General features: G+C 41.0%; 1 protein-coding gene across 9 annotated transcripts in view; it reads right to left on the reverse strand.

Annotated features, from left to right (window-relative positions):
* Positions 1-1,391: 1,391 nt before the first annotated feature.
* The window catches only part of LOC117542560 (sodium bicarbonate cotransporter 3-like), a 37,863-nt gene continuing 23,306 nt past the window's right edge, over positions 1,392-15,948 (reverse strand). For 7 of the 9 annotated variants that reach the window (XM_034210294.1, XM_034210293.1, XM_034210292.1 and 4 more), the window contains 17 exons: positions 15,518-15,675; positions 14,876-14,963; positions 14,560-14,706; positions 14,069-14,175; positions 12,250-12,424; positions 11,173-11,306; positions 10,492-10,737; positions 9,849-9,954; positions 9,486-9,647; positions 8,888-9,001; positions 8,605-8,766; positions 7,828-8,079; positions 7,562-7,630; positions 7,145-7,318; positions 6,872-7,009; positions 5,420-5,544; positions 1,392-3,572 (listed from right to left, as the gene is read on the reverse strand). In XM_034210294.1, coding sequence (XP_034066185.1) covers positions 3,491-3,572; positions 5,420-5,544; positions 6,872-7,009; positions 7,145-7,318; positions 7,562-7,630; positions 7,828-8,079; positions 8,605-8,766; positions 8,888-9,001; positions 9,486-9,647; positions 9,849-9,954; positions 10,492-10,737; positions 11,173-11,306; positions 12,250-12,424; positions 14,069-14,175; positions 14,560-14,706; positions 14,876-14,963; positions 15,518-15,675 — 2,439 coding nt within the window. In that variant the 3' untranslated portion in view covers positions 1,392-3,490. Of the gene's footprint in view, positions 3,573-4,084; positions 4,199-5,419; positions 5,545-6,871; positions 7,010-7,144; positions 7,319-7,561; positions 7,631-7,827; positions 8,080-8,604; positions 8,767-8,887; positions 9,002-9,485; positions 9,648-9,848; positions 9,955-10,491; positions 10,738-11,172; positions 11,307-12,249; positions 12,425-14,068; positions 14,176-14,559; positions 14,707-14,875; positions 14,964-15,517; positions 15,676-15,948 lie in introns of all 9 variants that reach the window. The other 2 variants (XM_034210295.1, XM_034210289.1) reach the window with 2 other exon arrangements.

Below are 15,948 nucleotides of genomic sequence, written 5' to 3' on the forward strand. Positions count from 1 at the left end.
GCCTATGCCGAGGGCCGGCCCTGCTTACGGTGCATTCACACCTAATAGTCCGTTTTCTGGTGCGCACCAGACGACAGTTTGTTACATTGCTTCATTTTTCAGAAGGTTCGGTTTGCGTTCACACCATGGATGTATAATAAGAAGGTTCACACGGGCAAAACTCAAACGGACTATAAACTTTAAACACAAGTCATGTGCACGGAAATGCTGTTCAACCATTGATCTGACATTAAGGGGGTAAACACGCAAATCCCGGCAATTTCTACCTGAATTTCTATCATCAGACAACGTCCGTTAAAAAACATTATAACATAATGAGACGTTCTGCAGTAAGGAGAGGCGTTTCACCGACGACAGGTGTTCTTACTTTTATGTAGCTGACGGAGAATTTTTACATTACACGACACTGTTCAACACTTCATTCTGCTTCACTCTTTAACTAAACAACCGCGGATGTCTTGAAAGACTCTTTCGCTGAAGATTTTTGAAGATATCCGCGTTCTTGTGACAGGTAAATAGCCTACTACGCTTCCTATGTTTTGGTGCGGACTGCGTTCACACCAGCAATGAACCGCTCCAGAGTTCGCAAGCAAGCGCTCCGAGACCACCTATTTTAGCGGACCAGAGTCCGGTTGTTTTGTTCACTTAAGAGGTCTCGGACTGTGTTCACACCGACCCAAACGAACCGCACCAAGCGGCTGAACGCACCAGGGTTCGATTCAACCGGACTATACAAGGCAGGTGTGAACGCACTTAGTGTGATCTGCAGTGGCGTGCACAGACATTTATAGGGGCAGGTGCTCAAGAGAAAGAAAAAGGGCACCTTCTGAGTCGTCGTGGCAGTGTATAAACGCGCGAATAATGGTGCAAATGGCTTTCCATACTAGGGCCCTTTTAATCGTGTTGCTGCGTGCTGCTGCACCACACACACCCGCCGTGGCCTGTCTGACTGAGTGACTGACTGCTCTGCGCGCTGCGCGTTCACGTTGAGATCAGGGAAGGGAGGGGCTGCAGCCAGGGCACGTACGGGAGTGCCGCGGGGCACGTGTGGGGATGTCTGACAAAATTACAACGCGCATTTGGGGCATTGTTGTATATATTAGAAGCTTTTAATCTAGATTTGATCGATGTTACCATGAGCCACATACAGTACACTGTACAAAAAAAAAAAAACTGTAAAAAACGAACTTTCAAAAGGGCACATTGCTGTCCAGAGGGCAAAACGGGCAGGTGCTCAAGCACTACCTAGAGTCTATGTGTGCACGTCTCTGGTGATCTGAGTGCAGAGTCGGGAGAAGAACTAGTCCATTTATCCCTACCTGAGAAATTAAACAGCCAAACACTCTAGACTCATTTATAATGAGTGATTTAAAAAAGACGACAATAGAAAACACCATGTATTCACTTTTATTGCTTTGCACCAAATGGTCATGACAGAAAGGTCATAATTCAAACCAACAACAGGATGTGTACTAATGTATGTTTACTAAGTGATGACTGAGTGTTCCATGTTTTCGTTGATCCACCTGTTTGAGCTAAAATCTCTATGTGAAAATAGGTTATTTTTCATCAAAATGAACATGAAATGATTGGTACAGTTGGTGGGTGTTCCACTGATCGACAACTCACATTTTCCAGATCAAATTGTCCATAAGTGCAGGGTAACATCTTGTGAATTACTTGTGACCCAAATAAAATGTAAGAGTTTCAGAAAATAGAGGTTTGGCAGTATGTCACCATCTTTAATTTTTTATGTTGATCAATAAATGTAACATTCACTGACCATTCAAAAACCAGTACCTCAGCGTTGTTTTCAGAGCTTTTGGATGTGAGAAGATACTTGAGCTGTGACAGCAGAACACACACAGTATTAAGAGTACATTACGTTTGTAATGGAAGATAAATTCAGTTACATTATTCAAGTCAGCGGCTCAGGCTACGACTTTCACACAGACGTGGGATAACACTACGACAGACAGAAGCCTCTGAAAATGAGCCGTGTACTAGTTAACTCTTGAAAAGTAATGATGGTCCATCTTTGGCATGTGTGTGCCATCACGAGAGTACCTGTACATCAGTTCTGAACACTTAAATTATCAGTACAAGACTTACACATAAAGAGCTTCGACAAGGCACGTAAGCTATTGTCCGTATAGTCACTGTAGCTACACACAGACGGACGTTGATACGAATCATTTCACAAAGTAATCTTTGCCTGCGTATCAGCCAGGTTCATCAGTCCATACACTGCACAGTATGGAATACTTATTGCTAAAACAGGACCCCACATAGCAGAACAAGAACAACTTCATAGAATATAATAGTTTCTTTTACACTTACTGTAGAAATATTAAAATAATAAAACCGGTGCATCTAACTGGGTCACGGATATTCTCTTTTTTACTTTGTAACTTACTATATTTTATGATTTACAGCATTTATTAAAATAGTTGTGATACCAGCGATGAAAGGAATACAGTGGACAGGTAATTATCACTGCCTAGTGACCAGTCAGAAATCATTAAAGATTCCTGAGTTGTTTTAACTGACATTTGAACAACAGCTTTATAGATATAGTGGGAGGAGTGACCATTTATTTTTTACATCCATTTTAGGTAAGAAACTATACTGGCAAAGTGCTTACTGTACAGTACAGACTTCATATGGCCTCTGAAGTAGGTTTTCTATAACGTTACAAATGAAAAGAACACAGTATACATAATATTTCTATAAGATAAACATACACTATGAACAGTGAAAACAACTGACCAACTTATGAGCAGCAATATCAATACTGACTGATCCATGAGAAAACACCACAAAGACGTACGTAGCAGTAGTGTGGTGCATGAGTAGTAATCTGAATGTACCTCCTTTTGGTTTGTTTTATTTACAGTGCCATACAAATTATGAAATATAATCCGTACAGTACTTGAATGGCTTTAATCAAATGGGATTTGAAGCTGGTGTCGTTGCGTGGGGTCTTAATTTAACCTTAAATAAATGAAAAACAACAGCAGGGAGACTCCTGGTGTATGAGCTAAAATAAACAGTACTGTGATCGGCTAAAACAATAACAGTACAATTGAAATTAAAATATATAGTGAGCTAAAAGTAAAAGGTTTCAGTCCATGATCCTCACCAGTGAGGCCCGTTCCTTTGGCATCTTTCAATGCGTGTCAAATTGCAAGATGGAGAGACTTCCTGGACAGTGAGCGGCGGCAGGCAGTAACAGCAGAATTCCTTCTTTTCAGTGCATTGGCCATTTGTGCATGTGCTGCACACGTCCAAGACTCGAGTGGAGTGGGACTCAGGGCCCGGGGGGGGGGGGGGGGGGGGGGGGGGAAGCTCGCCTGCTGCCCCCGGAGAAGGGAGCTCTGCAGGCGGGTTGTGCTGCTCCAGTTCTACGCCCCCCCCTCTGCCGCTCTGATGGTGCCCGTCAGCGGGGTGAAGTGTTGTGTGGGAGGAGGTATTGAGGGGGGGGGGGTTATCACAGGAAGGTCTCGGAGCTGGAACCCCCTCCTGGTGAGTCGGGGCTGATGTCGACTTTAACGCAGGCCATCTTCTCCTGGCTGTTACAGAGACAGAGAGCACAAGGCAAGGTGAGCGCCGGTGCTAATTTATGCAGGGGCTGAGGGGTGAGATTTTGTCAGGTAGAGGAGTGATAGATCTGCTCTTAGAACTACATTTCACCACCTATGGTTCACCTTGTTGATGACAGGGCTCATGTGAGGACTGTGTTAAAATATTCAGCTCTGAGGTGAGACTTTGAGGTTTGTCAACTTTTGCAAAAAGGTTTTACGGATTTGGATGGGTACAAGAGTTTGAGGATTCCTTTAATTAGTACTTGCAGAGAAAACAAACCCTGTTCTTTGCTGATTAAGATCTCGACTGACACAAGACTATTTTCTCCTGATTTAATATTAAACTCATATCCTACCTTCAAGGCAGCGATGAAATGCTCAGTTTGTTCCACTAAAGTATACAAATATTCTGGCAGTCTTAGCCTTTTGGGTGAATATGATATACAGTGATACAGTCGGGAGGTGGGGCTCTGGGAAACTCTAGGAGATGGCATAGCTACCTTTCGCTACGCTTCACAGGTTGGAGGCATGAGGCACTCGAGTTCACGGCTTTCCATGCTGCGGATTTGGCCATTTCATCAGAGATATTTACAACCAAGGGGTCAGTATCAGAACTTCATGCCACAATGCAAACACACACAAATCAACGGACACACACAAACATGAAAAACAAAGAGAAGACCGGCATGGAGACACCAAATCAACAGGAGACGTTTAGTGCAAGACAGTTCAAACAAGCAGACACAAACATGCAGAGAAATCAGAGATGAACACAAATAAACAAATGAATGACAGACAAAACATACAGTTCTATGCTGACATGTATCAGGAAATGTGGGTCCTTTCCATTAGGGGCACAAGTTATTATTCACAAGTTTAATTTATACACATTCTGATTTAGTAAGACAAGGACAAGAGTCTTGCACAGGTCTAGTTTTGCAAACCTGCACAGCTCAGCATCGCAAAATCTATTCTTTAAAATAAATGTAGACTTTCTGAGACAATTAGAGACAATTAGAGACAATTAGAGAGACATGCTTGCGTTGAGTTTTAAGAGAGATTATTACCCGTGCCTGCAACCGTTTATTTAAATAATAATTTTTTGCCCTGTTTCATAACTTTTTGCAGGGTACCCGACCCAGTGCAGGACTCTGGATAAGGTTATTTCCACAAGACAAATGTTTTGTCACATGATTTTACCCTCAAAATGTAAATAAACGAGAAACCAAATCACACAAAGAAGTGTGTTTTAAGGCAGCCTTTCTATTTTTGACGACAGTTTAGGCCATGCGCTAACTGTCTGAGCATCAGTGAGGGTTAGAACACAGCTGTGTGGGTCAGATGTTTTGCATCAGACACACAACCCCTGCTACCTCGTCATCCATTGGGAGGCTGTGGGTCACTAGTCCTATTTTGTATGATCTGTTCAAGATGGACATAATAATAACACACAGCTGACCAGTGTCCAGAATCACAGTTACCATTACACGTTGTACATGACAACACGATGCATCAGAAAATATGTGTACATCTTTAGTTTATACGTTTACCACAAGCTACATGGACAACGTTTCTGGATATTATCCCCCACAATATAATTATGAGGGAGGAAGAACATTTCTTGGGAATTATTTACAGTCTATTAAACATTTGAAAGCCATTAACATGTAGTTTGCTGCATCAGACCATTACAAAAAGTAAGTATAAAAGACGAGCTGTTTGTTGTGACATGAGAGTATATGTTTAAATAAAGAATACACCTGTTGCCTCACTTAAACCTTTGAAATAAACCTGCTTTCATCCCAGAACTGGGCCTCAAAGTGTGCATTACTCACCTCCCTGAGAGGGCTTTCACGGGGATGGTGAGCAGGTTTGAGCCTTCAAAGTTGACCTTCCGGCTACTCTCCTCTTCTTCTTGCAGTCTGGTCTCTTCATCCTGAATCAAAACAGCATTGGAAGCCTAAATCACAAAATAGCCGTCACTAAACAAGTGAGGCTAGTAAAACACTGCGAAGGGGTTATAACTGCTGTCCAACTGTCTCTCTTTTTGATCATTAGTGTGAATGCTGTGCAACAGCATGCCACTATTGTTCTTCCGTTTCTTTATTCTTCTGAAACTTCTTATTTCACCCAATATTTTCCGTCGAATAACTTCAGCATACTTTCAGATACAGAAACCATTCAAATATCAAAAATATTCAGCCTTTTCAGCACATGATGGGAAACCTTCAACTTTTCCAAAATATGTTATACTTTTTGAAATATTCAGCTTTTAAAACTCTTTTTTTAACATGTAACTCAATGGGAGGAACCTTCAAATCCTTTTTTAGCTACACCGTTTGCAAAATGCTACTCCTTCCGCATACTTTCAGCTAGAGACTTCCAACTTTAAAACGGTCACAAGACATTCAGCTATAAAATGTATTCTTCAGATTTTTGATATCTTTTACACTTTGAGATATTTAACTTAGTTTGGAGCTTGGTAAAGAGGCCTTCTTCAGATTTTAACATTAGTGTGTATTGCGCCGCTCGTTAAGTCTAGAGTGCTTTGATCTCAAAACATAGTGGAGGAAAGCTTGAAATTCGCCCCAATTCTTTTTGTAAATTCAGCCTCATCTTTCCTGAAGCCGCACACCTTTAGTTAATCTGCCAAAAAAGCAACATTAGTGACCCGAAAGTACACAAAAAGAACATTAAAATGCTCATCAGGGTCCTGACATGCTCAAAGCGTAGACATTTTACCGATAGCAGCTACCGGTTTTCAACTATAGTTAGAAATGTAAGATGTTTATCCCTCATTCAGATGAATGGAAAGGCTCTCCTTTCACTGATCACTGCAAATCTCCATGGAAACCTTTGATCTAGGCACACAGGTGTTATGATTAGGAGTTCAGCACAGACACTGACACACAGACTGGAGTTTAACAGACTGTCTCAGCCTATACCGTCTGATGGAAACTTCATACACTTAAATATTAAGCTTTATCACTATTTGTCCTACTCTTCCAGTTTTACATTTCACTTCCAAGTCATTGCAATGCATTTGAGCTTTAACAATTTTAATTTGTTAAAATGTAATGCTTGCATGACCATTTTACCTGTGGTAACCAGATTACAAATATTATATATATTGTGTGTTTAACATCGATTTCTAAAATCTTTATAAGATCCAACGTGCAACATGATTGACATCCACTCATTATTCCCACAGAGCAACATTGTTACAGTTAGTTTGGACACTTAAAATAAATGTAACTAAGAACTTGTTAAAGAAAATAACGTTTTACCAGCTTTTGTCGTGCTTTCTTTTTCTTGTCGTCCTCTTTCTTCTTCTTGCTTTCCGGCATCAAGTCATCCAGCCAGCTCAGCTCTCTCTTTGTGAAGAAAAAGTCTAGAAGCTTTCGGATAAAGACCAGCGCCAGAACCTAGTTACAAATAGACAAAAAAGCAATATCATGGTATTATTAGAAACTTTAATTCATCCTTTTACAGCTGAACCCTGTAATGTGACAGTAAACCGTTGACTATCATGAATCCATATCTGTCTTTGAGGTCATTACCATCATAGGAAACACAACGGCGGCCGTGGAGGCCTTGATGACCCAGAGCAGCACCAGGCAGGTGAGCTGCACCAGGGTGAAGATGTGGACCTTCCACAGCGGCACGTAGCGCAGGTAGATCAGGTCCGGCTGGTGCTTGGCCGGCATGCCAAACAGCTTTATTCTGTCGAAGAACTACGGAGAAAATCAGAGGCTCAGTGAGAGAGGTAAAAAAATACTAATGAAAAATAATTCAGACACAAAGGGGGATCAAAGAAAGGGGAAAATCACAAGAGGGAGCACATTAAACTAAATATTTTAAGGACTCTGAATTAGGATCAAAGGTTTGGAACTACAAAGGGAAAGCTTTACCAAAAGCTCATGAATGTAGTTCCGTTTAGATTAAAAAAGGAACATTTTCTAGCAGAGTAGTCTTACTTGAATTCCTTTGAGGGAAGAGACACCCATGTAGAGAAAGACTCCATACAGGACTGGCATTGGAATAAACTGTAAAGTGTAAAAGTATAATTATAGAACAAATCAATTGACTTGCAGTTCAAGAAAGAAACTTGGTCTTTTCTGCACCAGGTTGAGAAGACAGATTTAACAGATGACTCCCTAAGCACATGGTAGTTACTTAGATAAATGTCTTATTCAGGGTGATTTAAAATATGATATAATTACATTGTTTCTCTTTGTCTCACCTTGAGTGCCGATGTCATAAAAACAGAACAACCCATGAGCATAAAGATCAAGAACCCAGTGACCCGCTGCTCCCGGATGCCCAGGAACTTTGGCGACTCTCCCGGAGCGGAGCAGCCCGACTCCACCTTCAGGCTGTTCACGTGCGAGATGGAGAGGACGGTAGCAGCCACGAACCACGGCAGGCCCATGATGGAGCACACACCCAGCATTATTGCCACTATCATCAAATCCAGGTGATAGCCACAGCCTTTCTGTAGGATACATAGGGAGACAAGAGACAGTGAGTTTGAGAAATATTCTCCTCAAGCAGAAATAGAAGTACAAAAAACAGATTCAGGAGCACACTCGCTAAAAGATTTGTATTCAACATTGGAAAAAGAACACCAAATGTTTTGTGTTTCAGTTTTCGAGGTGGATTAAATACAATTAAAAAAATAGCAGCACTCTAGAATGTAGAAGCATACAAATACAAGAATACGTTAGCTTCAACCATAATTAAAGATGACGGCAAAGAAGGGAGAGGAAAAGCTCTTAATATTATTCAAATATTTAAACGAATCTGGTACAATAATACATTCGTTTCAACATCAACATTACATTCCAAAAAAAACAATTTTTCTAAATTGTGTCTTGATGCTGCAAGGCTTGATATTAAAGAAGAGATTGTCTATCCCTCGTGCAAAATATAAAACAACTTTTCAGGATACTTGCTCCAGAAACAAACGTGTGTAACTCAAAGATATCGCACTGTCAAAAGTAAACCTCCACAAGCTGACCTTGAGCTTGTGCTCCTTGCGGTTGATGATGACTGCAGTGATCTGTTGGTCCATAAAGATGAGGATGGTGCAGAGCAGAGCGGGAAGTGCCGCCACCAGCAGCGTCCACCAGGGATTCTCTCCTAACGGGTCCATTAGCCAGCCTCTGTTCTTTGAAGTAGGCTGCCGGGAAAAAGGCAGGAATGAGTTACAGTTAGTATACGAGGCATACGGTCATTATTTGATGATGTGAGCGTTAGATTTACTACTAAATGTACTGCGGTACATTAAGACCTTTGCCTACCTCAAAGCGGTCAGGGACTTTAAGTTTAGGAGAGGGGATCCCCATGAGATAGTCCACCAGCACCATGACCATGATGGTGATAAACACAGCAAAGTCGCTGATAGTGGATCGCACCTAAACGACACACAAGCAACACACAAGCAACACGATTGAAGGTATCTATTAGGAACTGCGGCTTTGCATGTACACTATTTAAAAAAAGTCACTAATGCAAACAGCCTTTTACTTCAGGTCACTGTTGAGATACAATGAGTAATAATTACTTTAATGTCAACAGTAAAAGCACGACAATACAGCAGCTGCCTACACAGAGGATCATGTGATGACAGACTAGCTGGATCTGTGTGGGAGGATACGAGAAGATCTTTTCTTTCTGTACACAGGCCTGTTCCGACTAATGACTGACACCATGTCAACATTTATATAGCGTGAGAAGCTTTAAGCTAAATCTATTACATGCACAGAGATGTAGAATAAAGACCCTGTTCAGATGGGAAGATATCGTTTGTATTTAATTTGACCTCGTTCGGCAAAGCCACATTTGTGATGTTAAGAGAAATACAATGAGTGCTCGTAACAAATCTAGCAAATATCTCACCCTGGTTGGGAAATATCTCTCCGTCTTGAACTGCTTAAGAAAGCCAGACAGGAAGAAGGTGGTGAAGAAGAGGATGATGGACCAGAAGAGAACATCTGGGATATAGGGCCCGTGCTGACCGCAGGCAGAACCTATGAACTCTCCATGGAGTGTGTGACACATCTAGAGAAAGAGGAGTCATAGGTTAGTATTGCAATAAAACAATTATAAAAAGGTGTATCAGTACTGAGGATGTTTTGGTAGTGGATGTTCTTCAGTTCTAAAAGCAGGATGTTTGAGATGATGTCTGTTTGCTCCACACATCCTATTCATGCGATTGTGATTCCTGCCCATCGCACTGGAGGTCACCGTGTGCCGTCTCACCGTCACGTTGAGGCTGCTCCATGGGATAGAGTCGGGGGTGTATCCCGTGAGGTTCCACTCCTGCACGAGCTGATCCGTGGCGTTGACCGGTGGAGAGCACTCACACCTGGGGACCAGAGAACAAATGGTGAGCGAACTACGTAAGGGGAAAACATTATTTGGTTCACTTTAAAAGTTAATTAAAAGCAGAGGCTGCAGCAGATCTGCTAGCATCAGTTATTTTTAAATGTGTTATTTTGCAAGGAGGTGATTTTCCTTTCAGCTCTGGGAACAGCTCGAGCCCCTGTAATTACAGCTCGCAGCAACAAGAGCAGTGTGTTCCTAATACGGTACTATTTATGTGCATAATACACTACTTAATGTTAAACCTTCCAATCCATAGCCAGAGCAACACCAAACTTGTGATCAATACACATTTGCATCAACACTGACACTTTTATACAGGCAGTCATTTGTTGTATACTTCTACCTTTAAACTGGGACTTTACAGGGATGAGCTCTGCCCCACTGCAACCACCTCCACTCGGAACAAATACACTTCTATCTTTACTTATAATATAAAGAATAAACTATGAAATTCCTAGATCACTTACACTTTGAAAACATAATGAATGAGAACAGTAACTGAAATGTTGGTACTCACGAATACATGGTAAGATTGTCCAGGTGGTTGTGCGTGTTGACTGGGAAGTGTTCTCCCAGGTGAAAGAGCTTCTCCAGAGCCTCGTAGATGAAGATGACGCAGATGAGGGCAGCGAAGGCCTCCTCTGTGAATCTGGTGATGTAGCACACCAGGGAGCTAGCATCTGTGGCTACCAGTACCAAACAGAGGAAGGCCGTCCACAGACCAATGCTGGTCCGCAGGGACAGGTAGTTCAGGCCGTAGTCACTGGGAGAAGAAGACGGACGACAGGGATGAATATACAGGATAGAGGTAAACATGTTTTTATTAAGGGCTGTACCAAATTATATTTTATATATAATTATATTGTATTCAAAGATTCTATGTCTTTCTGTCTATTTCCTAAGATAAACAGATTCAAACAAAATCTTTATTTAGAATAGAGTGATTTATTGGATTCAATTAGTATTATTAAACAGACTAGTCAGTGCGTATAACAAGCGGGAGAGAAAACCGTTTTCTGACTGCAGTGAATCTGCAAATACGGGGTATATACTGAATAAATAGACATGCAAACTATTTGGTAATTGGAAAATCAATTCACTTTAAAACAAAATGCTGCATATATTGCTGAGTATTTAGTCTTATCAGTAGTTTGTCTTGGTATCATATCACAGAAAAAGCGAAGTTGCTTAAACGTACGTGCAGAACTTGAAGAGGATCTTCTCAAACACTAATACAGGGCCTGTGCTGCCAAGAATAGTGAGGGGCTGGCCTGCGAAGAGGGAGTATACCACTCCTGTAAGTGACGCCCCAAACAGAGACTCTATGGCACTCTGTAGACACAGAGGAGAGGGAGGGTGTGAGGGAGGATGTGGGAGGTGAAACCGCCCGAAGGAGGATAGAAAGGGAGAGACTGAAGGAGAAAACAAGAGGTGAAGAAGAGACCCGACGAGAACAGAGAGTTTGGATTAAACAGACATCTGGGCTGCGTCTGTTTCCACCCTGATGACTTGTCCAAAGTCATGTGTGTGTGTACAGCCCTCCACTGCTGAGTTTACTCAGACGCATCACACACACCAGCACACAGACTGCGCTATGCTAACAGTCCCTGTTCTAGTAAGGGCCTCTGGGTAAAACAGGAGAGAAAGGCAGACAGAGAGAGCGTAAAAAAACAAAGACACTTTACAGCAGCAGTGTGATGACATGGGAAAATAAATAACCAGCATATCCTACATTGGACAGTGAGTGAAGAACTCAGTGAGACATCCACCACAATGTATATCAAATAGCAAAGTGAAGTAGGTGCAAGATTACAGACATACACTGGATTACCTGCTTTAAAACACAACAAATGGTCAGGTTGTCAGAAAATAGGTTTTTCTTCAGAAACAGTAGCCAAATGTGTAACTATGACTGGGATGAACTGTATGCAGATGTTTACATCTGCATTAACCCCTGCATCATGTACTGTATGCATACACAAACACGAGAAATACATCTTAACTCGTTGAATGATATGGTGTAAAGAAATAAATAAACATATCTCGCTAAGTGATTAATGGAATCATCTATAGCCTTTTAATTTTTCTACATCAGATGCTTTCTTTTCCAATACTCACACATTTAAATTCTATATTCAGATATGATAGCCAAATTACATTTGATCTCATTTGGAACAAAATGGCACTTGCACAACACAGGGTTAGATTTTGATTCACACTGGGTTCATGAATAGCACAAGTATTGACTTTTAGGTTGCCAAGCTTTTGGACTCACTATGTTGCCGTGTGTTGCCTCGCCAAGCAGCCCTCCAAAAGTGATGACAGGGGACATGCAGGCGCAGTAGAGGAAGAGGACGGAGGCTAGACACTGCAGATTGAGGGAGTCTCTGATGTCGCTCCAGTAGAACGGGAGCTTCCGTTTGATGTCCTGGTACAGACCTCCAAATATCCTGGAAGAGGCCGTTTGAACATTCAAGTAAACATAAGGCTTGCAGTGATATTGTATGATAACATTAAGTAATTAATAATGCATCAGTGAGTTTAGTGAGGAGAATAGAAACAGGCAAGTGAATGCATTTCATTTAGTGTAACATCAAATAAGAAGTTTACTTTTAAGTTCAAAATGAGTGCAAAGGTAACACCCAACTGTGATTTTTAAGGTTATGGTTGAAAAATAAAATGATAAATGCTGGCATGTCTTATACACTAGACATTGTAATAATATTATTTTTATTTATTAAAAAAAATGAGTTTTCTGTTGCACTTTAATGCCGTGTTTCCTAATATAAAAAGGTGATTAAAACTGTAATTTGCTATAAAAATTATTTACTGGGTGTTCAGGTCATTTTTACACATTTGAAATGCAATGCATGTTTGCTTTAACACTAATTAAAAGCACAGCCAGTGTTATTGCTGAGGAACCTTTCAAGTCGATCTTTATTTTCCTCAAACATAGATGGCGCTGTGATCGTTCCACCTTCTCCTCTCTTCATCCCTTTGCCTCTGAGGGATTCCATTTCTCACTTTTATAGCTTTCTTTCTATCCTGACACCTGTCCAATTGCTCTGCTGTGAGGCTTTCTCTCATTTTCTTTTCCCCACACCTCTGGATAACCTCTATTGCTGCCTCCATGACCCCTGCTGTGTCTTCTACACAGCTGCTGTTTCTGATAGCTTTCTTTACATTAGCCTCCTACTCTTCCATAGTCTCCACTGGCCTCCAGTCGCTCCCTCGTAGCACAAGCCTTTTATAGGAGCGGTGAAAAGCAGAGTGAATCTGTAAATAATACAGTGTGTGTGTGTGTGTGTGTGTGTGTGTGTTCTCAAATAAACACATTCTCTCTCTTGCTGTGTGGCCCGGGCTCCAGGGACACGGAAATATTTTTTCATAAATGTCAGCATCTGAGTTCACACAGAACAGAAGATATGCTAAATCAATATAGTGCCGTTGTTGAGTTTATAACATTGTACATTTCCTCATAGAAATAATTCAAAAAGCTCGTACTGAGCACAAATCAAGCACAAGGAAAAAAGACATACTGTAATAATGTCTTGTAATTCAACTCCTCTTTATTTAAAGAGAAGATGAGATGAACCTTTATTGATCCCCAAGGGGAAATTCAGCTTTAAGAGGGTCGGCAGACATTCTAACTATTAACCACAGAAATGTATCTGAAGAAGATCAAATGAGCTCTTTAGTCTTTAAGAGGAGTTTCCTCCTGCAGCGCTTGTTAACAAGAAGCACTTGTCTCATATCAACATGATATATTAAACATGCCTACTGGTGCTAATGAAGTTGTGAATCCAACTAGGACACACTTTAATGATCTAATATTTCTCTATCAACAAACACAAGGGATGTTAATAGAAATACCTGGAGCGAGTAACTATCAATAATCATTTGAGCTAAATGGTGTGCCAAGAAATGAACAGGCTTAAATGGAAGGATTCATTTAAGATGTTCTCTAACTGTTTCAGTTATAAAGCAAGTCAATTGTAAGCGAGTCAAGTAATGAAAGATAGATATATTTGTGTCTGTAACTTCTGATGTAACCTCTTGTCTTTGTGGAGACAGAGGAAAGGTGTTGGACTCACCTCCCCGTCCTCTGCAGCTCGGGCCCCGTGTTGTGCTCATCTTCCTTCTCCATTTCTCCAGATGGAGACGCATTGCCGTTGGGTTGTGGAGGTATCTTCCTCTTCATCTGCAGATCAAAGGGCATTTCAATGATACAATTACATTTATTTGCGGTCATCATGCTGCAAATCGATAAGGGGGCACTCAGTGTGATAATAGTGGTGTGGAGTAAAGTGTAATATACAGAATATACATCAAGAGAAACGACAAAAAACATCAAGGTTACACTTTGTGAGAGCAGAGTTCATGAAGTATGGGACGTCTGATACTGTAAGTGCGCTGTGTTAGTCTGCTGGCTATCTGTTAGTATGCAGCTGGTTAAAGATCTGAGGAAAATGTATGTATGTATTGTTCATGGCGTTTGATTTTCACATCTCTGTAAAACACACATGTCTTTGTATGCAATATTGCCCCAATCATATTACGCAATATCTGACAGAGAATCGCCAACCTGAGAAGGGACATTCTTTGGGGGCTCAATCCGGATTGTGGGGTCCCATTCTCCAGGAGGCAGGACAGTGACCTGATCCAGGAACTCATCTATCCCCGAGAGCAGATCCGTTCGGTCTTTGGCCCTGTATGCCACATCATGGAAAATCTACAAAACGATTATTAATAGGAGTTATTAAATGTCTTTTGTAGATATAATTTGCATCCTCCTGCATAAATGCACTTTAAAACCCCCCAACAAATCCAGCTATTTCTGGATACAATTTTATAACGTGTCAAAGTGAAGTTAAAAAAGGATCCATCTTTCTTTCTCTCACCTCATCTGTCATTAGTGTGGCCATGGACCTGCCAATCTCATGGTACTGGGGCCCTTTGCCATGAGGACCCAAAAGCAGGAATAGAAACCTTAGAATAACAAAAGTAATCATGAATGAGATGCAACATAAACTACACCGACCAGTACATACCATATTCGATTTGTTAACTCATTTAAAAATTGTACACGATTTCTTCCATCTCAATAAATATCAAACCTAATTTCCACCATTGTTGATCGGTGGAATATATTGAAATGATCATGACTCATCAATGTGCTCATGTATTATGCTACCTCAATTAATGCAAAACTAAAGTATTTGTGAGTATACAATTAAACCAGAGTGGTCTCTACTTTAATGAGCCACTATTGTGTGTCTTGTGTGTAAAGAGCATTAGCACTTCCCAGGAGTTGTGTAGCTACAGGCTCTTAGGCTTGTTACTGTAGAGATTAAAGACATGGAAAGCAGTGTTGCGGACACAGATTTACTGCGGTGAGAACCAGAGTTAATCCCCAGGTTATATTAGTCCCATGTGAACAGGGCTGTTACAAATTACTGTCAGTTTGCTTTAAGTTGCTGCCAGATTTGGCAACTGCTATCGAAAATAACCCTTCAACATCCTTGTACTCCAAATGATAATACCTGGTGGGCACAGGCACCTCTGTGAGGCCTGTGATGAGGACTGCAGGGGACAGTCGTACGAAAGCAATTATGGGCTTCTCCAGGAAGTCCACTTCTCCAACAAGGACATTGGAGGCTTCAGCACCCGGAGGAATCTTTTTCATGAAATTCATATCCACCTGAAAAAAAAAAAACCATAGAACAAACTAAATTCTCCCAAAAATCAGATATACATAAAAATACTAACAGAGAAAAAATAATGCTGGAAAACACACATGCAAACAGAAATAATGAAGACATGTTGGCAGCAGGTCGTTTGGATACTATGATAACTAAAACATGAGGGTTAGTAGCTACATATTCTACTACATAGTACTGAGCAAAGATTGTCCGTTGCCGTTTTATGTTCCTGGATAAATATCTCTTATGTGCAAAGCTAAATACAGATCAGA

The sequence above is a fragment of the Gymnodraco acuticeps genome, unplaced genomic scaffold (assembly GCF_902827175.1).
Source record: "Gymnodraco acuticeps unplaced genomic scaffold, fGymAcu1.1, whole genome shotgun sequence".
Lineage (NCBI taxonomy): Eukaryota > Metazoa > Chordata > Actinopteri > Perciformes > Bathydraconidae > Gymnodraco > Gymnodraco acuticeps.